Genomic DNA, 23,866 nt, shown 5'->3' on the forward strand with positions numbered 1-23,866 from the left:
TTGACTAGGGGTCCCCTGGGGAGAGGGGGGACCTCTACCATCAGAGCAGGCAGGGTGGGGCCTAGAGAGGGTCACAGGGCTCTTCTTTCCCCAATTCTGCAGTGTGAAGAAGGTTCCTGGGACCAGAACAGTTCAAGCACCCAGAAAGTTCCAGCCTCTCCCCTCCTAAAACCTATCTGAGGCCACTTGTCCTGAGCAGTTCTCCTGGCCTGCAGCAAGAAGGCTATGATTCAGGCAGCAGACTTTCTGCCTCAGGTCAGGTCCTCCAGGGTCACCAGGGGGCGCTGTGTGTCTGTGAGAGAGACTAAGTGTAGAGGTCCAGGGAGCAGAGGCTGAGGGCCCCAGTGCAACCGGCAGAGTGGCTAGTGCTGTGGAAGGACAGGCCACCTGGTGTGGTGAGGGCAGCACACAGTGAGCCCTCTACCCCCTGGCCTCCACTCTGGTGGGTAGGTCATTTGGAAGGGGGTTGGCACTGTGAAGCCCTCAACAGCTCTCCAGGCTAGAGGATGACAGGTCCCACAGGGACAACCACAGCATACAGGGAGCATAAGGGTCTGTAGGGGTGGAGGGGGCCGGGGCTGGAAGACGATGATATAGGGGAAGGAGTGTCAGAGAGGGTAGGGCACAGGGTGAGGGCAGGTGAAGACAATGTGAGAGGCGAGCTAGGCTATGGGTGGCACCATTAGTGAGAGGGTGCCAGGGGGTGGGCATGAGGACACCAGACCCTGGGGCAGTGGCCGTGGCATGATCAGTCCAGGTACTGCGCAGTAGGGCCTCAGAGTCCGTTATGTATATGGAAGGCTCCATATGGCCAGATGATGCCCGCTACCTTGCCTGGTATCTTGGGTCCCTCAGAGCATGTGGCCCACCCAGGGCCCCTCTTGCCCCAGCAGGCATTTGGAGGGTCAGTGGGGACACTTGGGTCCGTTCACCAGCATGCAGCCCAGTTCTGGGACATTTTCCACTCGGCATGACAGAGCAGCCGGAGGGGATTTCGTTCCACTTTCTGCTTCTAAGTAGAATATAAAGAAAAACCTCATCTCTCTCCACTCTGAGGGACAGGCCACTTCCAGGCTGTTTTGTAAAATATAAAGTCCTTCCTGAAGAAGCCTTAGAAAGAAGCTAGTGAGCTTAGCCTCTCAGGATCTGCGGGCAACAGGAAGGGTCACAGGCCTGCCTGTCCCAACTTGTCCTCTCCCTGATCTGGCCTACGGCCTTTGCTTGCCTGGCTCTGTGGGGAGGCCTGAGTGGCCAAGACAAGCTGGAATGCTCACACCTTCCCAAAGGGACTTGTTGCGAAGGGGAAGGCTGCCTGCTGGTATAGAGACAAGCCACAAGAAGCTACTTTAAAAAATATTCCTTTTTTTCTTCATTAGAAATGCAATACATTTTCAATAAAGAAGAGTTTTAAAATAGACAAGAAAAAAATTTTAATCATCCATAACTCCACCACCTGGAGAGAACCACTGTAGCCTTTTTTCTTGTAAAATGCATATCTCTGTGGCAAAGCAGGGTGGACAGAACCTGGAAGGCAGGAAGTGACCACCCTCAGCTCTCCCTGAGTTGAGATACACTCTCAAGGATCAGTGTATCACTTGACCTGGGCCAAAGCAGCCCACAAACGGCTGACCCTTCCTGGGACAGGAGTCATCATCTCTCCAGCTGACATTATGCATCCCTCAATCTGGTCCCCAGCAGCCATGTTACAATTGGCCATCTCTGGGATTATTGTCTAGCTTCATTGCTCTAGTGAGGGCTGACTCCAAGGGAAGAGCTGTCTAGGGTCCACAAGGAAGCCCAGTGTATAGAATCCATGTATAGAATCCACGCTCCTCTATCCCACCCCCACACCAGGAGCCCAAGGGCCCAGGGGTAAGCCCTTGAATGGCACACTGGGTAGAGAAGTTTTGAGTGTGCTCTGGCCTCCTCCCACTGTCCTGGGTGTGGCAGGCAAGAGTGCAGGGACCCAAGAGGACAGATAGTGGTAGCTGTCCCAGCAGCTGTACCAGGATAGGCTGTTGACTTTCCTTGGTTTTATGCACAAGCTGGTTGGGGCCAGAGATGGCATTGTGAGGACACTATGGAAGGGGATTCCTGGCCTGCCTTCTGGGGAAGAGCATTTGGAAACTGCTTATCTCTGTGAGGAAGGTTAGGCAAGAGATTAGTGCCATGGCCCTCCACACCCAAAGGGCAGGAGGGTGCCTATGACCACCCTCTAGCTGCTGCTCCTCCTCCACCAGCCACCCTAAGAAAAGCATCCCTCACAGTGCAGCAGGACCAAGACACTCCCACAGGCAGCACCTCTGTGCTGGTCAAAGACACAAGATGGCCCCCTCCTTCCTTGGTCAGAAAGCTCCCAGTAGGGCCAGTGGGCCAAGTGACACTTCCACTCAGCTGCCTTCTGCTGGGAATATGGAAGGGACAATGATGCATGGAATATACAGGGGTTACAGGAGAGGCAGGAGTGGGGTTGAGTGAGGGATGGGCAAGGGGGAAGATGGTGTGAGGCTTGGCACCCACCTGGCATCAGCCTCACTGTAGTACTCTCTTGCCACAATGTCTTCAAAGAGCTCCCCACCAGTGACCCTGTGGGAAAAGCACATGGAGGTCAGATTCTGGAAATACTGTTGCTTTCATCACTTTCTCTACTACTATCACCACCATCACCACTGCCACCACTACCTCACTACCACCTCCATCATCACCATCACCACCTTCTCCATCAATACCACCACCACCGTCACAATCTCTTTCACCACCAACATTCACCACCACCATCACCATACTAGCACCATCGTCACCTAGATCTGACAGCTTACCAATTACTTACTCACTCATACATGATGATACTTAACCTTTCTGTCTTCACAACCATTCCAAGCCATTGGCACTATTATATTCCATTAATGGACAAGAAAACCGAGTTCCAGAGATCTACGTGATTTCCCCAGAGTGGGCAGCATAGAGGTTTGAGTCAGGCATCTGGATTGTTATCCTCAAGTACTCCAGGGCCAGATATGTGCTCCCCTATCCCCAGGAGTGAAAGGGCCAGAAGATCCGGTGCCTGGATCTGGCTTCCCTGATGGGCCACTGTCTTAGTTCTAAGACCCATCTTTAGGGAAGAGAGTTGATTGTGACAGGTGCTGGGGTGGTCTCAGCTGGAACAACCTCATGCCCTGTGTCCCTATCAGAATATAGTCAAGATGGGCTTCGGGGCAGGGCTGAATGGAGGGCTTCTGAGAATGTAGAAAGGGTTTGGGCTTCTGGGAGTCCTTGGGGTCTGGTAAGGTGGAGAGGTGTGGACGCACACCAGCAGGTAGGACAGAGGCCCTGGGTCTGCCCTTGTCTCTCCCCAAACTGAGGGTTCTAAGTCTGCCAGAAGACACCACCCAATGGCTCTCTGAGGTCAGGCCCTCCCTGAGGAGTGGGGAAAGCCTGTGGTCCTCTTCCCAGGCTCCTTCCTGCTCTAGCTGTGCTGTCTCTGTTTAGTTTCCCATTTTTTTCCAGTGAGGTTTGGGTCTTCCTCATTTTTGTGTCCAGCACTCAGCACTGGCCCAGTTCATGGCAGGGGTGACCCAGGGAGTAGGGATTGTTTAAAAATGGCCCTGGCATGGATGGGTACTGTGTCTTGGAGTTGGAGAAAAACTTAAATGAGGATGTGCTGCATGTTAGCATGTCCCTGCTCCAGGCTAAACGTGCCCTGAGGACCCTGCAGGAGCCCCCAGCAACACCTGGAGTGAGGAGCTTTTAAGGTTCCACTTTGTCTCTGGAGGAGCTTTAGCTCTGAGCAGTGCTACCCACTGGGGGTGACAATACTTGAGCAGCAGCTCTGGGCCTAGGAGACTCAGATTGGGCTCCACAAGCCACCCAACCCCTCTATCAGGGAGCCCAGCCCTAAATTAAGTGGAAATTCCAACATGAGGGTGAAATGCACATGTGCACACATGTGTGTGGAGCAGGAGGATAACATCCCAAGTGTAGACCAGGTTGTGTGATTGACTGTGTAGGTCTTGGTTCATCAGCTTACTCATCAGGCCCAAAGGCCCTGAGTCCAGGCAAAGAACAACAGCAAAAGGCTACCAGGTCTAGGTCCAGGGTCATAGCTTACAGTAGCCTCCTGAGAGGTACCTCACCTGGGGCCAGACCAGACCTTCTGGGGTGCCCTGTGTGTTTAGCCAACTGTAGTTCAGACTAATGGGCACCTGGGACTTCCTGGCTAGGGCCATCGTCTGGTCCAGAGCCTCAGGGCAGGATTTTGTCCCTGCCATGTTTGTTGATGGGGGCATATTGGCACAGTGCTGCCCAAGAAGGGGATATGTCTGGGAGTTTCTGCATCTGAATCACCTCTCCACAGGCCATGGGGGCATACAACTAAGGGAAGTCATGGCCCACATGAGAGCCTCCTTCCTCCAGGTATGCAGGTGTGTGCAAGTCCTTCCATTCCCAGGCCTACTCCCTGAGTCCTGTGACATTTCTAAGCATGGGGAGCGTGGACACCTGTCAATGTCCCCAAATCCACAGAGCCTCTCAACTGCTAAGGGACCTCTGGGCCTCCTGAAAGTGAGGCCAGCCCATTCCAGAATCTGCTGCCCCGTCAGACACAAAGGTTTGGGAGGAAGATGTGCAGGACCCCAGGACTCACTACCCTCAGAGGCTTTCCCTACACCTCCTGGTGAGTGCTGAATCAGCTCCGAGCAAAGCCAGCCCCGAGAGACAAGTCATACACACACACACACACACACACACACACTGTTCTCTTTCCTTCTTAGTTCCTGGAACACATGCAGCCATCTGTTGCCACCAGGAGCCCTGGACAGGGCCACCCTCAGTCAGGGGTTTCTCCCTTTCCTGGGAAAAGAATCTGATGTAGGTGCCTCTGGTGGACACAAGAGCAATGGTGAGTCTGCTCCCTAAGGAGGGCATAACCTCAGCCAGACAGCAGTGGCTGTGCTTGGGCCAGCCTTAGTCACCTGGCTGACAATTTGAGGCCTTATGGGACACATGGGGCATCCAAGAACCCCCTAAAGGGACAGCCTTGCCTCTCTTGACCAGAGGACTCCATGTGAATGGAGTCCTCTCAGGTCTGCACACCCCACAGCCTGGGCATCTGTCACTTGAGGAAGGAAGAACTGAGAGGGCGGTCCATACAAAAGTGCCTCCTGTCACCACTGAGCCTGCTGCTCAAGAGCTGCTGCGGGAGGGCATGGGGTAACCATGGCAATGGCACCACAGCCAGGCTTCCCTGGCTGTGTGCCTTCCTGGAGGCCACAGAGGTAGGCCAAGACCCGTGGGCCCCCACCCAGCGCAGGGTCCCACAACAGCCCTGATTCACGGACAGCTAAATATAGTGCTGCTTAACCGGAGCTGTCAAGAGTGAGGGAGATGAGATCATCGCTTCTAAATCTGGCAGGAAGTGAGAGGCGGCACTGGCCCCAGACGCCTTCCTCGCTCAGTTACTGCATGTGCACGCTTGTGCGCGCACACACACTCGTGCAAATACGCACAGGCATATATGCATGTACCCCCACAAACCATAGCCACACATGTTCATACAAGGCACACACACACGCATATATACCGCACACATACACTCACACACGCTCAGATACCCACACGTGCACACACATTCACACATAAGCACAAGTGCACACATGTACATCCTTTTACCCACACTCAAAATACACATGCTCACGCCAGGCAATGGTGCCACCACAGTCCAGCTTGACAAGGGCACACAGGGAAGGGAAGTGACTGAACCTCTGGCTGCACTCTGCAGTCCTCCCTTCCCTCCCCTACCCCTCTGGCCTGTGGGGAGGAGGGGTCACAGGTCAGTCCCAACCCCAAGGGACTCAATAAAACCAGAGCAAGACCAAGGAGGCCAGGAAGATGTGGCTGGGAAAAAGGTGACCCATAGCAGAGGTGCACTCAGGTGGTGGCCAGAAGTAGGGACAGGACTGCTCCCTGGCCTGGGGAGGTTTCGGACCCCTCCCTAGCCCTGCACCAGGAGTGGGAGAGGGTTCTCAGCGCTGGCACTTACAGATCGAAGACCAGGTAGTGGAAACCCTCCTCGGAGATGCTGTCATGGAGACGCACTGCAGGGACAGAGAAGCCATGAGGAACTGGTGGTAGCTAGGACACACCCACCTTCACACTGTCCAGCCATATGCCGCTGTGCAAGCCCTCAGGGAGGGACCCACAGCCAAGGACCCTAGGGCTGCCCACAGGATGACCTGTGGGGAGGACCAGGTGGGTGACCAGGAGGCAGGAAGGGGGTACTTTGGGCCCTGAAGGCCACCAGCCCCTGGGTGAGCATCAGGGGCCTCTGGGCAGCACCCTGACCTTCCTCCACTCCCAGCTGCCTGCCTGATCTGTTTCCTTCTGCCAGAGGGAGATCGAGGAGGGCAGCAATAGGGATTTGCCCAGCTGAGTTCCTGGACAGGAGTCCCTGAAAGGTGTCACATGGGGGAGGATTCAGGATGAAACACACCCATTGTTCACCCTGGGCCTTCCCAGAGCTGCCCTCTGTCCTCAACAGGCAGGGACCTGGTCCAGAGGAAAACCTGTCCCAATGTGTCATCACCCAAAGGCTCAAACCCTGAGCTCAGGTTCCAGCAAGGCGGGGCATTGCCATTCTCCCCTCCTCAAGCCTGTCTCCACGGTGCCTGTGAAGGTCTGTTTGCTTCCTGCCCCTCACTCTAGACCCTGCCTGGTGCAGGGCAGAACTGACGAGGACACACAGGATGCGTGACAAGTGGACAAAGGAGCTGGGGAACAGAGGTGCGATCTCAGCACCAAAGTGTGCCCTGCCAAGGCCTGCTTTTCCTCATCTGGAGAGAGGCCCTGCTCCAAGCAGTGAGTATTTGCTCAGAATGATTCACTTTGGGCCCTGCTCTCCCACGTGCAGATTCTGCCCTTTGCTAGAACAACGACGACAGGAATTGAGCTCTTTCCGTGTGCCAGGACCGCTATGAGCACTCTATGGATTAACTCAATTAACCTTCCAGCCACTCCTAGAGGCTACAGATGAGGAAGCTGAAGCACAGAGAGGTTGAGTAATCAGCTGAAAGTTACGCAGCCCAAAAAAAGGCAAAGTGGGGCTGTGAGCTGAGGGGTTGGTCTGGCTCTAGGCCCTACACTGTGCCAGTCTTGGCCCCTCTCTTTTTTGGGTCCAGGCAAAAAGATCTCTGAGGTATGGCTGTCTCCCATCATCCAGACACAGGAGCTGGAGGGTGAAAATTGGTCGCCTTCTCCCACGTCCCATAGGCACCTGGGCCTTAGGCATAAACAGCCCACACAGCTCCAGCCCCTTCCTGGTGCCCTCCTGCACTGTCCTAGTTTCTAATTAGCTGTCAGGGCCCTCCCTCCTGGCTCTGGTCCTTCCGGGTGCCAGCCTAATAGCATCCTCATGCCCAGAAACTCTAATCTGGCCTCTGGGACCCAGGCCTTGCCCAGACCTCTGGGCTCCAATGACCCCACACCAATGGCCTTTCTCAGCACCTACACCTCAGGCACAAAGCCCCCCAGCCTGTGAGAGCAGGCTGGGCTCCAGGTCCCAAGAAATGCAGGACGACCCTCTCCTGCCACTGTACTGGCTGTATGTCCTTGTACAGGTCACTCAGCCACATAAGCCTGTCTGCTCCTCTATGAAATGGACGAAATTAGCAACTGTGGATCATTGCAAAGATGAATTAGGTAACCTGCAGGAAGCTCCCACGACATGGTGAGTACCTAAGGACAATTGTCATTGTCACTGTTGTTAGCTGTTTGTGAGGCTCAGTACCAGGATCTGGGGCTGCTTGGGGACCTGAGCTTCTTTTCTGAGCCCAGAGCAAAAAGGCCCAAGCCCAGAGGGCAGCAGCTGGAAGGGGTCTTCCGGCACAGTGCTCCAGGGGAGGAAGGGAGGCCCAGGGCCACTGCTCCCTGGGATCAGCAGGCACAGCTTGCTGGTGGGGGCTGGCACCGGACTCCTGGTGCAATATGGGGTGAGGTCAGGGGCCCAAGGGACATCAGGCTTGGGTGGGTCTTGCTTTCTGCCAGGAAGTGGGTCCCTCAATCAGATGGAGCCACTGGGGATACTTGTAGGAAATCAAGGTAGTGTGCATGTGAACATTAAAAAAAAATTAACATTTTAAAAATAGTTAGGTGCTTATTTTAATGGTTTAGAAGAAAATCTAACTAGCACATCAGACCCGTGAATTCACGGACAGGGCTAAGCAAAAAAGTGAATTGTCACAAAATCTATTTAAATAAAAACAGTAAGCAAATAACACTGTGGTGGCATGCAGAGGTGGCAATAAGTAAGGTCCCTGGCGATATCTTTAAGAGTCCAGTCTGGAAACCATGGGTCAGGTCAGCAAATATCCTCCAGAGATAACCTGCGGCTCTCAATCTCCCAAGGGAGAAGGGGCTCAGGAATGTGGCCTTGCCTCCTCTCCTGTTTGCCTTGGGGCTCCCGATTATTGGGGTTCTTTCTTCCCTCAGGGATGTACCCAGCAGGGGCTCAAGGGTCCAGTTCCCAAGAGCCTGGCTGTGGCTTGGACTTTCTGTGGGCAAAGGGGCTGGGGTCCAAGAGCAAGGAGGCTCAGGGGGCTCCATTTGCTTCTCCCAAGAAGTTTCTTGGATCCTTTCCTAGACACCCATGGTGCTTGTAGTTTACAGAGACACTAATCCTTGCCTGCAGGGTCATATGATGCTAACTGGTGGCACATAAGAACAGCTGTTAGATGGCAGCTCGGTAACCTTTCACCCTTGCCCTCCTCCTCAAGCCTCCCATCCTCTGGGTATCCCCCTGCCCAGCTCCTCAGTGGGGACCCACTGAGGGAGGCTGATTCTAGCCCTAAAATCAGTCAAAATTACAAACTTCCTGGCCAGGACCAAATGAGAGCTGGTCAGTGTAGGGAGAGGAGTCTGGGGGACAGCTGAGGGTCCCTCAGTCAGGGCTTGGGGCTTTCAACTCCTGATGGAGATGCTGGGCACATCAGCAGGAGATGCTGAGGACTGTGACTCTGCTAGGCTCTGTCACCCTGGGGTCCTGGGGGGCAGTAATGAAGGTTTGGGACCTGCTCTTTTGATGAGCTCCCTACCCCCAGGTCACCTTCCACATCAGAAGCAGATGCCCCTGGCTGGGTCTCCACTCCTGGGACCTCACCTGACACAAAGCAGACATCTGTAAATATGTGCTTAATAGTGAATTCTGGAACCCTGGGGAGGGTGTTGACCTGGGGCTACATCCAGGCAGGTGCAGATCACCTATGCTCAGGAATAGACGCTCCACAGACATCAACTAGACTTGTCACTGTCACCTTTACCTGATCTGGGAACCAACTCCATACTCAGCCTAGTAGCCAGAACCACAGGGCTGAAGACCCCCTTCACCAAACTCTCATGGTGGTTGCAGTTCTGACTCGGGGGGCAGGCATCTGTATTTGAGGACACAGGGTTTAAGGAGCTCTGGATCATCTGAGTGCTTTGGTTTATTCCAGATGACCCCAACAGCAGCCCCCCAACACCTGGCCAGACCCTCCTGTGGCTTGTGGTACCATCCCTATTGGTCCTGCCTGATTCTTTCCTCCTGGGTTTCTCTGTTGACACAGGACACTTGTGAAAACTGCCCAGGGTGACATTTTGGGCAGGAGGGAGCCCAAGCCCCAAAAGACAAAGTCTCCTGGCTCTGAGAGGCCTATTTGGCCCTAACCCCTGTCCCTATATGAGTTGCTACCGAGCAAGGCCAGGTCACATCCAGCCCAGTTCCATCTGCCCATCCTCCCTTTGTCTCTGAGGGAAATTGAACCCCCTGCGAATAAGCTCCTGGCCAACCCCTGACTCAGGACCCCCTTGAACTGGTAGCTTGGAGTCCATCTGTGCAGTCAGTATTAGGGCCAGGCTTTGAACCCCCCTCGCAACGGGACAACTCAGTTCAGTGGACACCAGGCTCATGACATCAGATGCTCATCATCAGTGGCTATAAAACACATCTCCGAAGCCTTTGATGCATCTCCTCTAAGAGGGAACTCGACTCCTCACCCTTGTGTGTGGGCTCCGAATGAACTGGCAGAGGTGACAGCTTGGAGGCTAGGTCATAACAAGGCACATGGTTCCTCAAAAGGTTAAATGGAGTTCCCATATGACCCAGCAATCCCGCTTCTAGGTACATACCCAAAGGACTGAAAGCAGGGACTCACATACCTGTGCACCCCTGTTCACAGCAGCACTATTCACAACGGCCAAGAGGTGGAAGCAGCCCAAGTTTCCATCGACAGATGAATAGATAAACAAAATGTGGTACCTCCATGCAATGGAATATTATTCAGCCTTAAAAAGGAAGAAATTCTGACAAATGTACAACAGGGATGAACCTTGAGGACATCACAAGTGAAATATGCTGGTCACAACAAGACACTATGGCTCTACTCTTCTGAGGTCTCAAGAGGAGTCAGACTCATAGAGACAGAAGGTAGAATAGCGAGTGCCAGGGGCTGGGGGACAGGGTGTTGTTTAATGGGGACAGTTTCTCTTGACAGAAGATGAAAAAGTTTTGGCTATGGACAGTGAGGAGGGCTACACAGAATTGTGAATGTGTATGCCACAGAACCGCATGCTCACAAAGGGTTAAGATGATTAACATTATATTATGTATATTTTATCATAATTTCAAAAAAGGCATTATACTTCTTTTTCTTTTTGTATCCTTCCTTCTCTGTCCCTATCTCACACGTTCACTCCATCTCTGTCAGTCCATCTCTGTCCCTTGCTGTCCCTCTGTCTGTCCCTCTTTCTCTCTTTCTGATATGTTTGGAAATGTCCTCCAAAGGCCCATGTATTGAAGGCGTGGTCGTCAGCTTGTGGTGCTACTGGGAGGTGGTGCGACCTTTAAGAGGTGGGGCCTCATGGGAGGAAGTCAGGTCATTGGGGGTGTGCCCTTGAGGGGATATTGGGACCCCTTTCTTATCTCTCTCTCCCCCGCCTTCTCTGCTTCCTGCCTATTGAAAGGTGAATAGACTTCCTCTGCCATGATCTTCTGCCTTGCCACAGGCCCAAAACAGCAAGGCTAAGCAGACTGAAATATTGTAAACCATGAGCCAAAGGAAATCTTTCTTCCTCATAAGTTGACTAACTCAACTTTTGTCAGAGCAAGGAAGAACAGACTAACACGTTGTCCTTCTGTCATCGCTGGCTCTGGGGAGCCTGCTGCCATGTTATAACTCTGGAGATGCCTGTGGGAGGGGCTCAGGCCCCAGCCAATAGGCATGTGAGGAGCCACCTTGGGAGCATAGCCTGAGGCTCTGATCAAGCCCTTATAAGTACAGCCCTGGCATGTCTGCAGTCCTTAGAAGCCCAGGCAGGGCCTGCAGCTGTGCAGCTATCCTGGGCACCCAAGAGGTTGCTGCTTTGAAAAAAAAAAATATCTTCACTGTTGCTGTTTTGAGAATAAAACAAATCTTTTTTTTGTACTGAGGATTGAACCCAGGGGCGCTTAACCACTGAGACACATCCCCAGCCCCCCTTTTAAATTTTGAGACAGTGTCTCACTAAGTTGCTTAGGGGCTCACTAAGTTGCTGAGGCTAGTTTCGAACTTGTGATCCTCCTGCCTCAGCCCCTTGAGTTGCTAAGGTTAAAGGCATATGTCACCACACCTGGGTGAAATTCTTAATAATTTTTGAGCAAAGGGCCCACATCTACATTTTGTACTGGATCCCACAAGTTGTACGGCAGGCCTGCCAGTCTGCTGAACTGCTATTGCATGCACAGAAGCTGTTAACCTGTGTGAGGGGCACAGATTGTGGGGTCATTTGTTCTGACGCATGGTGAGCCAACAAACTTGTAAAACCACCCTATGAAGGGGTGGGGGATTTACACGCCTTTCTACAAATGAAGGGTCTACCCCCAGAGCTATGGCTGGCCTCTGCCTTTCACTCCAAGCAGGCTGCCTCAGAAAAGAGGGGACTTTACAGTTTATGCCAGTTTCCCTTATGAATCATCCCAGTTCCTCCTACTAGATCCCTGGGAGAGAGGCAGGAACATCTCCATGTTCAAAGGAGGAAACTGAGACCCTTCCTAGCCTGGCACACAGCTGCTGCCTGACTTAGCCACTGAGCAGAACTGCCCCTCTCAGAACTGCACCCAGCACCTGCTCTTGTGGCCCAGGAGAGCCTATGAGCAGCTTTCTGCTCAGAGGTGGGGCCGGTGCCCCTGAGGGAAGGCTAAAGATACCCCACAAGGGACAAGTTCCTCTTGTCTCCCCTTTGTGTTCCCTCCCACTCCTCGGAGAGTTTCTGGATCTACAGAGAAGACTGTGTGACCCCTGCAGCCTTGGGTCTGCCTCCTCTGTGTTCTGGAATGTGCTGATCTTGAGTCCCTAACCAGCTACTCAAGCCGCTGCAAGGACCTCCAGTAGTCACTCCTCCCCTGGCCCAGACTGGAAGCAGGGACCATCCACTGCTCAGATCCAACCCAGAACCACACCCAGCATCCAGCCAGGGCAGAGAGATGTCTTATTGAAGAACTGTCCAAAAACGCCAACCCAAAGAACACTTGGTCCTCTCCTCTAAGTAAAGGGATTCCTTCAAATATGCTCAGAAGGGTGACTTGCCCTTGGTTGGTGCTCAGCAGACATAGTAGTGGGGATAAATGGAGAGCCAGGACCAAGGGAGTGAGGGAAAGGGTGCTGGCAGAGTAGAGTGGGAGGTGATGTCTTCCAGGATCCTCAGGAAGGGGGGCCCAATAGTGAGCTGCTGGTGCCCAGTGGGCCTGAAGTCCGCTTAAATGCTGCACTAAGATCCTGACTCCTGAGCCTGCCCAGACCTCTTGAGTTGGACTCTCTGGGGCAGGCCCAGGAATCTGCATTATCAGTAAGAACAAGACTCTGTGACTGAGATGGAGAGACTGAGATTCAGAAACTGTGGACCAAGGCTGGTGACCTGCTGAAGCCCCACAAATGGGAGATGTGCCTTTCCCATTCAGCTCTTGGTTTGGGACATGGCGAAACTGAGGGTGCCCCCTATTCCAGAGGACAGCAGCAGAGATTTCCAGCACCAGCTCTCCTGGAGCCCCTGTGGCCCACTGGGACCCAACTTGGCCAAGGCAGATCCTCCTCTTCCCTCTCTACTTCAGTGGGTTGGAAGGGGATGTGGATGTCCCAGGCTCCCAAACTGGCTGCTTCTCATAGTCCCTGGGTGTTTCTTTTAAACACAGATTCCTGGGACCTATCTTAGCAAAAGAGAATAAAGCTTTGGAGGGAGGAGCCCAGGAACCCACTTAATAAACTCCAGGTGCCTCTGTGGCCAGCCTGAGCCCTCCACTGGCAGAGAGCAACTGTCACCTCCAAGGTGTTTCCAGCTACTCCCCAGTGTGGGCAAGGGCTGAGTTCCCAAGCTCTTCAGGTGCCAGAGCCAGGGAAGGTGAGGGGCAGACAGGACCAAGTGACCCGGGGAGATATGAGCCAGCTTCCTAGGGACTGCTCAACTGGGTTTTTGGGGGTCTGCTCAACAGCTCCTAGAATTGTTATTTATCACCCAAACATAGGACTTGTCTGGGGCTTCAGGAAGGAGACTGGCAGACAGTGCCGCTGCACTTTTTGAGGGCCAAGACACAGCTGGGGGCCAGGACCCTGTTAAAGTCTTGGCCTCCATCTAACCCAGATGCAGGCAGGAGGGCTACTGGGTGGCTCCCTTGCCTACCTTTTTCCTGGCAAGGCCAACAGTCCCGATGCTGAAGACAGGACCAGCTCAGCCCAGGCCCCCAGGAGCCCTCCCCCTGTGCCCAGCCAGTGCGGCCTGGACAGCCCATCAGACCCATGTTCTGGGCTCCAAAGACCCTGAGGAGTTTTGTCAAAAATATCAGCCTCCCGCCCTCCTTAGGGGCTGCTCACCAATGTTGGAATGCTTCAGCAGGCGGCAGATCCGAGCCTCTCTCTCCAGCTTCTGGTGATCTGGGGACACAGAGGACAAGGTGTCACCTTGTGCCCCACTAGCTGGGGACTCAGGGTTCCATTTCAGAATAGACTCATGAGGGTGTGTAGCAGCTGCCAAACAAGAGAGGATGGGGACATGCCCACCCACTGCCTGGCCTCTGGGGTGCCTGTCCAGCTGTCTTCACCTGCTGAAGGGAGAAGCAGGGTGTGAGCACCTGCCGGGCCACCAGCTGGCAGGTATGGGCAAGGCAAGTTGCAGGTGCCTGGGGCAGAGACACCCATGGGAGGCACCAGGTAGACTAACTTGAGGGCTGAAAGTTTCCAGGCATTATTCAAAGAACAGGAAATGCCATGTGTTAATAGCGCACTGATTTAATCCTTCACTTATTTGTCCTAATCCCATACTCTTTGGAACTTTCTGCTGATCCAAATTTGTTCTTCCAAGACAGTGGTGGGATGTGCTGAACAACCCATCTGACAGGTTGGGAGGGGGGAAACGTGTCCTCCTCAGAGCCCAGAGCCCCCCGACGGCTCCCACCCACACAAGGTGCAGGGTCTAGACTGGCTCTGGGAGGGCGGACCAGAGATGAGCAGTCACTGGGCACCTGGATCCCCCCCTCAAGCAGTCCCTCCACAGGACCCTCAAAGATTGGAGCAATTTGTTAGCCAGAAACTTCCAACAGAAGTTCCAGGAGGATTTAAAAAGCTGAAGGAAATTGTAATAGCAAAAACCATAAACCCACATGTGACAGAAGAAGGGAGTGCTCCACTGTGGCTCTGCGGTGACAACAGAATACGGTGCAGCAAGGAAACAGAGTCCCCCATCTGTACCCACACCCCAACCCCCAACATGGTGCTCAGGGCAAAAGCAGCAACCAAGGAGTGTCCAAGATGTGCTTCAACGTACATCAAGGTCAAAACCAGGCATATCACTGAGCCACAGACGTGTGGGGGGTAGCTGTGAAGAAAGGTAGGTGGATTTTCAGCACTCAGGACAGAGGCTGACTCCCTGATGAGACTGGGAGGAGGTGAACCTGTCTAGAACCTCTACCCCTGCTGAGCAGGGTAAGTGAGCACACAATTAAAATGCCCATAAAGGTGAGCACACAACTAATATGCCAATCAGGATCACAGGTCCTCCTTTACCAACCTGGGAGCTCCTCCCAGCCCCATCAGCAGGAGAGGAGGGAAGGTACCAATTAAAAAAGGATGCTCAAAAGGCATTCAAACCAGTCTACAGGCCTATAGTCCCTAGAGGGTGCACAGGGGAAAATCACCCACCTGGCCTGGCCGAGGCATCTCTGGTCAGTTGCACTGGAGCGAGCATGACGTAGTGTAGGGATGGAGGCCAGACATGCAAATATGTATGTGCCTTTCCCCAGGGCAGCAGTGCCTGCAAACAGGCATGTCTCTGGGACGTGTCCAGAGGGCTTTCCTTCATTCCCCCAGGACAGATCCTTGAGCCACCCTGTCCTGCACACCTGGGTCCCATTTGCTTTCAGCCCAGGCACCTGGTATCCCAAACAGAGGGACTAGCCAAGCCTCCAGGTGGGTGGAGTCAGACCCCATCCCAGTGTGCTGCCAGAGGCCCCTACATCCCCACTCCCTCACCTGTACATCTGCCACAGCAAACACCGTTCTTGTCTTCCAACATAACACCCAAGTCCCTGCTGAAATGGAAGCTAAGGCACCCAGAAACGCAGCTGAGTTATTCACAAAGAGAAGTCTATGGGGTGGTGGAGAGGTGCAGCCAACAGCTGGGAGGACCTTCTGGCTGCCCCAACCACACCTGTCATGAGGACAAGTCACAGATGAAGACAGAGAAAAACCTAATGTCTCCAGGACTGAAAGACCCATCTGGTGATGGTCAACCTTGGAAGTAGTTTAAGGGTCGGCCCCATTCTCTGATGTGAAGCTTAGAAAGGGAAATCCTGAATCCACACCTTCCAATTGCTCAGTCGTGGTGAGACAGCATCCCAAACCAGGCAAGGTCATGTGTGCGTGGGTCTATATTTAAGTAAAAAGGTGACTGACAGACGGACTGGCTCATTTACTTTGGCAGCAGTCCTACACACACACATATGCAGACACACACACTGTGCACACACATTACACACCTGCTCCCCAAGGGGGCTGGCTCAGAGCAACTTGGGCAAAAGATGTGCTATTTATTCCTCCTACTAGAGAAACATCCCACAGATATAATACAGTGTTCATTTATACCCCCATAAAAGCACTTATCAAAAAAAAATGCCAAAAACAATTTTACTCAAAGATCAGGCTAAACTGGAGCCTGCAATTATCCGCCTGCCTGACTGAATTCTAATGATAGCACAACGTCCCGAGATTCCACCCTCGGGGAATGCCAAGGCCTGGAAGCTTTTCTAGGTGATTCTGCCATGATCTCAGTGTACAGCCTTGGCTTGCTGAGGCACCCGCTCTGCCAGACCTATATCTTAGGTGCCCCTGAGGTCAGCAGTATGCATGGGGCCCAGTGCGGGGGCAAGGCTCAGGAGCTACAGAAGGACAAGGGAAGGGAAGTGGCCCCAGCCAAGCCCTGCACACCCACGCTGAGTGACTCATGGCAGGGTTATCAGTAGCTCCTGCAGAAGACACCCCCATGCACCAAGCAGAGCGGGGCCTCAAAGTCAAGGCCTTCTCTTGATGCTCATGGGCTCTGTGATGAAGCCCTCAGTTTGCATTCTATGCTCCTCTGTGGGCTGGTGGGTGGTGTGTGCCTAGAGGTCGTAGCCTCCACACACTGCAAATGTTCACTCCTGCAAATGCCGCCATAGGGGCAGCAAGGCCAATGTGACGGAAGAAAAGGAGACAGCCCAACACTCGAAAAGGACAGGTGAGGGTTGCGAAAAGGCTACCCTTCTCCCTCATCTCTCAGCCTTTTGAAAATCAGAGTGGGACCCCAGACAGCACCTACAGCAGAAGCCAGACTACAGCAAACCACTCATGTCTGTGCCCACCTGGATATCACATCAACTAAGGCTCCAGCCACCTTGCAGGAACAGGGACCACAAGGCTCCAAGAATGGCCATTTCTGACCTACAGGCCTGGAGGACTTGGCATGAAGTTCCCAGGGGCTGATGAGGGGAGCAGAGGCTCCTCTGGGCTCTTACTGTCACCCTGAAGATGATAGGAATAGGGGCCGCCCCGAGTTGTCCAAGGCCAGGACACAGGCACAAGGCACATGACTGTCCTTCTGGAGCACCTGCCACACAACAGGCACCATCTGTTCTGTGCAAGTTACAGGAAATAACCTGTTTAATTACAGTATGCCCTGAGAGGCCAGAGTGGCCAGGGAGAGACCTCAAATGGAGTCCCCCTCACCTGCCACACCTCCCTCTCTCAGCAACCCATGCAATGGGTGCCCTGAGGGGGGGGGTTCCCTCAGGTGGTGTCTCCTCAGGCCACCTGGGGCTCCCTCAGGGGGTGTCCCTCAGTCTGGGTCAGCTCATGGGGTTTCCTCACGGTGGCCTACTTCCGGTGAGGTCACTTGAGCTGAGTTAAGCACAAAGAGGTCTATGGGGGCAGTGGAGAGGTGCAGTTGGCAGTGGGGAGGAAATCCTGGCTGCCCCAACTGCACCTGCAGCACGAGGACAAGTCACAGATGAGGACTGAGAGTGGTTCAATGTCTGCAGGTCTGAAAAGCCCAGGATGAGGGCCTGGGGGCAGGAGGGGCAGTCCCCATTCGACATCCCAAAGACAGGCCAGTGTGTGGTTCCAGGGACTCCTGTGTCCTGAGGGATGGCACTCAGAGGTCATGATCACAGGGCCAGAGGACAAGCTGAGGTAACATTTTTAGTGAATCTCTGTTGGTCATTCTCCATAATTTCCTTTTCCCTTATCCAGAGTGAAGAGGTGTTAGGGGTGGAAAAGTGGAGGTTCCCTGGCCCACGCCAGGCCCCCAGCACTAAGTTTCACTCTCATGCCCCCATCTGCTCTCTGGCAGGGGTGACTCACAGCAGAGAGGGGTGGGGTGGTGAGAGGAGCCACCATGCAGGGGACAGGAGGGATGTGGGTGGCACCCAGCCCTGCCAGCTGCAGGCTGTCATGGGAGGACACTGGGTGGAGTGGAGGAAGGGCAGGATGGGGAGAAGTGAGGCCTACCCACACCCGCACCCACCGTGCACAATCTCAGCCTCTAGGATTGTGGGGATCAGAGCCTGTGGAGAGGTGGGGGTGGGAGCTGTCCCAATCAGGGTCGCCTGGGACCCGAGCCCACATGGAGCTGCACAGATGCTGTAAGTCCTGCCTGCTTTGTAGCCTAAAACAAGTGATGCCCACTCTCCAGGCCTCATCTAGATGTTGGGAACAATATGATGTCTGGTCCCAAAGTATTGTGCTGGACTCAGCATGAAATTGTGTGTGCAGGGTACCCACCATGTCTAGCTCATGGTAGATGCTCAAGGATATACTCACTCATCCTGTCATCCCTGCCTCACCCCAGGATGCTGCTAGCAACCCCCAGAGATCCCTTCACTGGGGAGCCCCTGCCAGTACCAGAGGGTCTCAGGCCCTGGAGAGATGCTCAATGATAGGCAGCCTGGCTGGGAAGAGCCCAGGGACATGGACCTTCTGGTGGGAGCAGCAATAAGGCCCTATTCCAGCTGTCCTGGCCTGGACTTGGGAGGGTAGGGAGGGCCTTTCAGTGGCTGTCAAGGCTCTACTCCCCCAGTCTAAACCAGCCCCTGCAAGTGTGAGCCCAAAGCCAATACCATCAAGGCTGAGGAGATGCAGGCCCACTTGTGTGTCAGCCTCTGGTGGTAGGGACAGTAACTAGAGGTACCCCAAAAGCCAGGGTCATGTTCCAGGACTCAGGCGCTGCCAGTAAACTGGGACACAGCTCAACACTGAGGTCTGGGATGAATGGCCAAAAATTTGCAGTTCATCTAAATCTCACTGGGGGCCTTAGTTTAAAAGGGTGAGGGCAGCATGTTCCCATGCGAAGGAGATAAGGGCCACAGCAGAGAGGGACTCTTCCTGGGCCCAGGTCTCTTCCTGTAATCCCCCCAGGAGCTGGACCTGCATCTGTTCAACACTTCAGACTGTGGTGGTGGGGTCAGGATCCTACTCCCTGTATCTTTAGCACATGGCAAAACTACTAACCCCTGTCACCCAGGGTCCTGCCCACCTTCCCACCTGTCTCAGCTTTCCAGACTCTTAGAAGGTATAGAACATCACATCACATAGAACAACTGGGGGCTTTCTAAGCACTGTCTTGTACCAGCATACTTCAACTCATGCATCCCAATCAGGAGCCCAATGGCTAGCCTACTGTGGTGGTAAGATGCTGGGCTGAAATACATGGGACATCCTGGATCTTTGCTCCAGGCCTGGCCTCCACACCCTGCTGGCAAAGTCCTGTCCAGCAGCCCCAGGCCCCAGGGTTAGGGAACTGGCCAGAAAAAAAAAGTGAGTTCAGATTTAAGGGCCAATACTGAGAGGGGGTGGCCAGGTAGGGGGAAGCTTCATTCTTCATGAAGAATATCAGCCAAGTGAGGGCTCCAGGCAGCTCCTTCCCCAGACTCCCTGGAGTGTTTTATAGGGAGTTAAGCTAGTCTGGACTCTATTCAGCTCTGGCCATTCATCATGGCCTGACTGTCCAGTATTGGGGTGCAGCTGGGGCAGGGCTGAAAGGAGATCATGGGCAGATACTGGAAATTCCTCCTGAAAGAAAAATGGCTCCTGAGAGTGAACAGAGTCCTACAAGGCCCTTCAGAGTAACAGCTTGCTTGCTGAGCATTGGCTTTAGGCAGACCTGGGAGAGACTTCCCGTACCCAACAAGGCAAGGCCATTACATCCCCCAACTCTCAAGATGGGGTACAGGTGCAAGGAGGCCAGGTGGAGGAGAAGCTGGGGAGACGATGACTCACTGCAGCCCCACATAGAGAGTGCATTGGGTGGGAAGCCAGCAGCACTTTCCACCTTCCTTCCCACAGGGCTGAGGGTGTCAGGGTGTCAGGGCGTGTCTGTAGGCAGAGATGGAGGCAATGTTGAGGAGATGGGCAGTGGAGGCAGATACCCCTTTCCTGCTCAGCCTCCAGCACCAGGGGTCATTGGAATCTCGCTGGGTCTATGTAGCTGCTGGAGGCTGAAGGATGGCAGACCAATGAGGGAAGAGAGGAGGATCTCACTGTGGATTTCTGTGCGTGTTTTAAGAAAGCAACTAGGCAGCCAGCAATTAACGTGACAGCTCAGCCAACAGCTTCACCATGAGGCTGGAGGCGCCTGTGTGCATGCCCTGCAGCTGCCTGCCACACCATTAGAACAAAGGAGAGGAGTAGGGCTTCAAGGGACACTGACAACCACACGCATCCTGCCCTCTGCACAGGAATATCATCCCCAGTGGAGCTACAGGCCTCTGAACTATCTGCAAGTCACATGGGGTGAATGGCATTCTGCAGCCCAGGCATGTGGGCTAAAGTGTGGCCATTCTCGGGCTTCGTGGCAGAGGGTTCCCAGTGCCTCCCCTTTGTGAGGTCATTTGTCCTTGCAGTTGATGCCTCACACCCAGTGCCCTCTTCAGAATGAGAACCATCTCTAACATGTGGGTGAAGCTCGGCTTTGAAACAGAGATGTGGCTTGGAATTCCTGCTCACTTACTGCCAAGTGGTGGCATTTGTGAGGCCAAAGTTAAGGCCAATATTATGCGCTGCCTTGACATCCAGAGAAACCAGGAAGGCCTCCAATGGCCTAACCAGATGGCCCCTCCTGACTCTGTTACTGGGGATTAGCAGGCAACTCTCCTCCTCACAGGACCAGGCATAGTTTCTGCTGATTTGTAAGCAGTGACTACAGTACCCCGCAACCCATGGAATTATTCAAACTAGTTAATCACATTTTCCTGCGGATACCCAGGGCCACTTCTCCCTCTAGTTACCACAAAGTCAGCCTCCCCCAGCCCTGCTGGTTCACTCCACTCTCAAGAGTAGCCCTGACAGCCCTGAGGGACCCTGAGGGTGAAACATCCTTGTCTCCCCCTCTAAATGCATGTGACTATGTCCTATTGTCCATTTCATCTGTCCAGTGTCAGCTGTCATGTGGACCAACCCCATAACCCTGGAACAGGACTTCCATCTTCACCTCTGTGCAGCAGGGTGTGGGGACGAGAGCTAGCTGGCTGCCCTCTCCTCTACCAGTCTCATGCCAGAAGTCTACACTTGGGGTGGACTCTCCTCACACCCAGGCCCCAGCCCAGCCCACCTGCTCACAATCATGGGCCACCTCAGTCTCCTTCAGGGATGTCAGGGGAACTGTGACTCTGCACTAAGGACTCTGCACCATGACCCATGCCCGTGAAGCACAGATCAGGAATTTCCACGGGTGACAGCCCCCAGCATTCAAGACTCACCCAGTCACAACCTTGCTCTCAACACGTGGCCACAGGGGTTCTCTCCAAGGAAGCAGTCCTGCCCAGAGCTCCTCACTGCAAAGGTCTTGTGCCCAACCTCTGCCTCTGCCCCCAACACTATCCACATTCTTCTTGTCCTTTCCAGTGACTAGGACAACTGCCCAGATATTCCCACGCATACCAGACTGGATGCCTGGAGACCCAACCCAACCAGAAGCCTGCATTTGTGAGGCCAGGGAGCACTTCTGACTGTGAAAGGGATAAAGGGGGAAAAAAAAAACAACAGAAGAGACCCAGAAACTAAGGCCACATGGCCACAGTCCAGCACACTAACCACCTGCCCTTGCCAGAGCTTCTTCACAATCCCCTCATCCTTTACTGGCTGAACTCGTCTCTAACTTCCCCCTAAGTAACCCTCTCTATACCATCCAGAAAGATCTGAGCCCTTGCTGGTCATGTAGCCAGGGAATTCCAGGGGCGCAGGCAGCTGGAGCTCCTGCCAGCTGAGGCCAACATGCAGTCAGCACCTATAACTCCGGACTTCCATGAGGGCAGGGAGATGACCCTGGCCCCCTGCATCTGCCATTGTCTCAGCTTCCCTCTCTCAAGGTTGCTTCTGTCTTCACAGGAGAGGCCTGAGACTTTAGTGTCTTCAGCATATGATAGAGAACACTAGCTGGTGGCACTGGCCACTCCACTGTAGAGCTGGGGCAAGGGCTCCCCTTGTCCACACACAAACATGGAAGCATCATGACCCAAATGTGCTTGTTTTCCAGGACAGGGGCTACCTGCAGGGTGAGGGGCACCTCTGTGCCTTCCAATTTCTCTGTGGCTACTTCCCATGTGGGCTCAGTCTGGGTTTTCAGCTCTCCAGATTATTCACTAACCAAACTGGGACTGCTCATCCAAGTCCTTCCCCAGGCCTCAGACCTGGTACAGTGCTGCTCTTACCCAGGTGGTCTGGGGACATGCATGTTCCCCCACCCTTCCACTCACCACATCAGCTCAGTCCTTGAACTGAATCGTCACAAAACTCCTCTCCTGACCTTTCAATCCCCTTACCTACATAATAGGTAGGTAAGGACCTACTAGGTGCACAGCACAGCCTTGGGCAGCCCCCACCCTCACTGAGCGGATCTAAAGTCAAAGCAAAGGAGAGGTAACGTGCTACCACATCGTAGAACCAGGCCTCAAACCTGGGCCCATAGCCTCACCCATTCAGCCCCTGTGATTCTGTGCTCATCTCCTGGTGTGGGCATGGGATGTGAGCAGGATCACTCCAGATTTGGGGAATGTCAGCTTTAAACCAGCCGTGAAGGCATTGAGGTCAATCTCCCACCAATTTTATAGAAGAGAAGACTGATGCAGGAAGGTCCAGAATTCAGTCCCCAGCAGGTTCCTTGCTTAAGCTGCCTTCAGGGGCTTCTTGTGAGCTCTAGAGTTGAAGTGGCTCAACCACCAGCTCCTAGTCCAGCAAGAAGGTGAGATGCATATATGGGATCCCAAGAACAGCTGACAAAATGATACTAGGAGGGCCTTCAAGTTCATGGATGGACCCTCTGATAACTAGGGCCAGTCAGCTCCTCACCCTGCTCCACCCACCCCCAGGCTCAGGATTCCTCCCTTTAGCTTCCCACTCAACCCAATAGGGTGGGCACTGCTCTTGCAGACAGTTCATGGTGCATCCCAGGGATCAAGGGGCACAGAAACCTGATACTGGATACAGGCCAGCCACTCCCAGGCCTGTAGGACTCTGTTCACATCAGCAGCCTCATTCCAGAACCAGTGGGCAGGTGGCCTGAGGCTCCCCACCTTCTCTTCACTTCACAGATGAGGCCACCAAGAACCAGGACACCCTGCCATGACCTGCTTGTTTTCACAAGCTGCGGACTTAGCCAAAATAAATTTGAGAGGACTATGAAAACCAGTACTCTTCCCAGCCTTGTCCCCAGTGCCAGATACAACACAGATGCCCAGGTAAATTTGAATTTCAGACAAAATTTTTAATTAAAACTTTAGAATAAGTATGTCCCATGCAATATGAAACATACTTTTACTGATTTTTTCATTGTGTATCTGAAATTTAAATTTAACTGCTAAATCTGGCAACCCCAGCTTGGTTTCCTTAATTGTTCCTGGTGGTTCACCCCACTATGTTCATGGGGTGCCCCCACCAGGCCCCCCACCTCCCCTTCCAACTCCCTCTACACCTGCCCACAGGGTATCCTGAACCTGCCACACCGCATAAATCCAAGTTTTGGCAACAGGACCGCACAGTTAAAGATTAACCTTGGGGTGAGAAGGGGGCCGGTCTCTAGGGGGAGGGTCACCCACCCCTACACACCCTCCAAATCCCTGGAAAACGTTAGCTTCCCTCACTCCCCTCAGGCTAAGCGCGGCGGGTGGGTGGCGGGCAGTTGGAAAGGAAGAAGATTTGAGCCAGGGAGAGGAGAGGCAATGAGAGGCGGGCCTAGAAGGTAGAGGAGAGGAGGAGTGGAGGGGAGGGTCCCTGAGAGGGGAGGGCACCGCCTCCCGCGCATGCTCAGCTGCCCTGCACTGCGGCGCCGCGTCTCTATTAACCCAGTTCCG

General features: G+C 53.8%; 1 protein-coding gene across 16 annotated transcripts in view; it reads right to left on the minus strand.

Annotated features, from left to right (window-relative positions):
• Camk2b (calcium/calmodulin dependent protein kinase II beta) overlaps positions 1–23,866 on the minus strand; it is a 139,809-nt gene that overhangs the window by 24,370 nt on the left and 91,573 nt on the right. For 15 of the 16 annotated variants that reach the window (XM_048786530.1, XM_048786538.1, XM_048786528.1 and 12 more), the window contains exons 3-5: positions 13,869–13,928; positions 6,038–6,092; positions 2,521–2,586 (exon numbers count right to left, since the gene is read on the minus strand). In XM_048786530.1, coding sequence (XP_048642487.1) covers positions 2,521–2,586; positions 6,038–6,092; positions 13,869–13,928 — 181 coding nt within the window. Of the gene's footprint in view, positions 1–2,520; positions 2,587–6,037; positions 6,093–10,185; positions 10,285–13,868; positions 13,929–23,866 lie in introns of those variants that run through there. The other variant, XM_048786534.1, reaches the window with a different exon arrangement.

The sequence above is a fragment of the Marmota marmota genome, unplaced genomic scaffold, assembly GCF_001458135.2.
Source record: "Marmota marmota marmota unplaced genomic scaffold, marMar, whole genome shotgun sequence".
Taxonomy (NCBI): domain Eukaryota; kingdom Metazoa; phylum Chordata; class Mammalia; order Rodentia; family Sciuridae; genus Marmota; species Marmota marmota.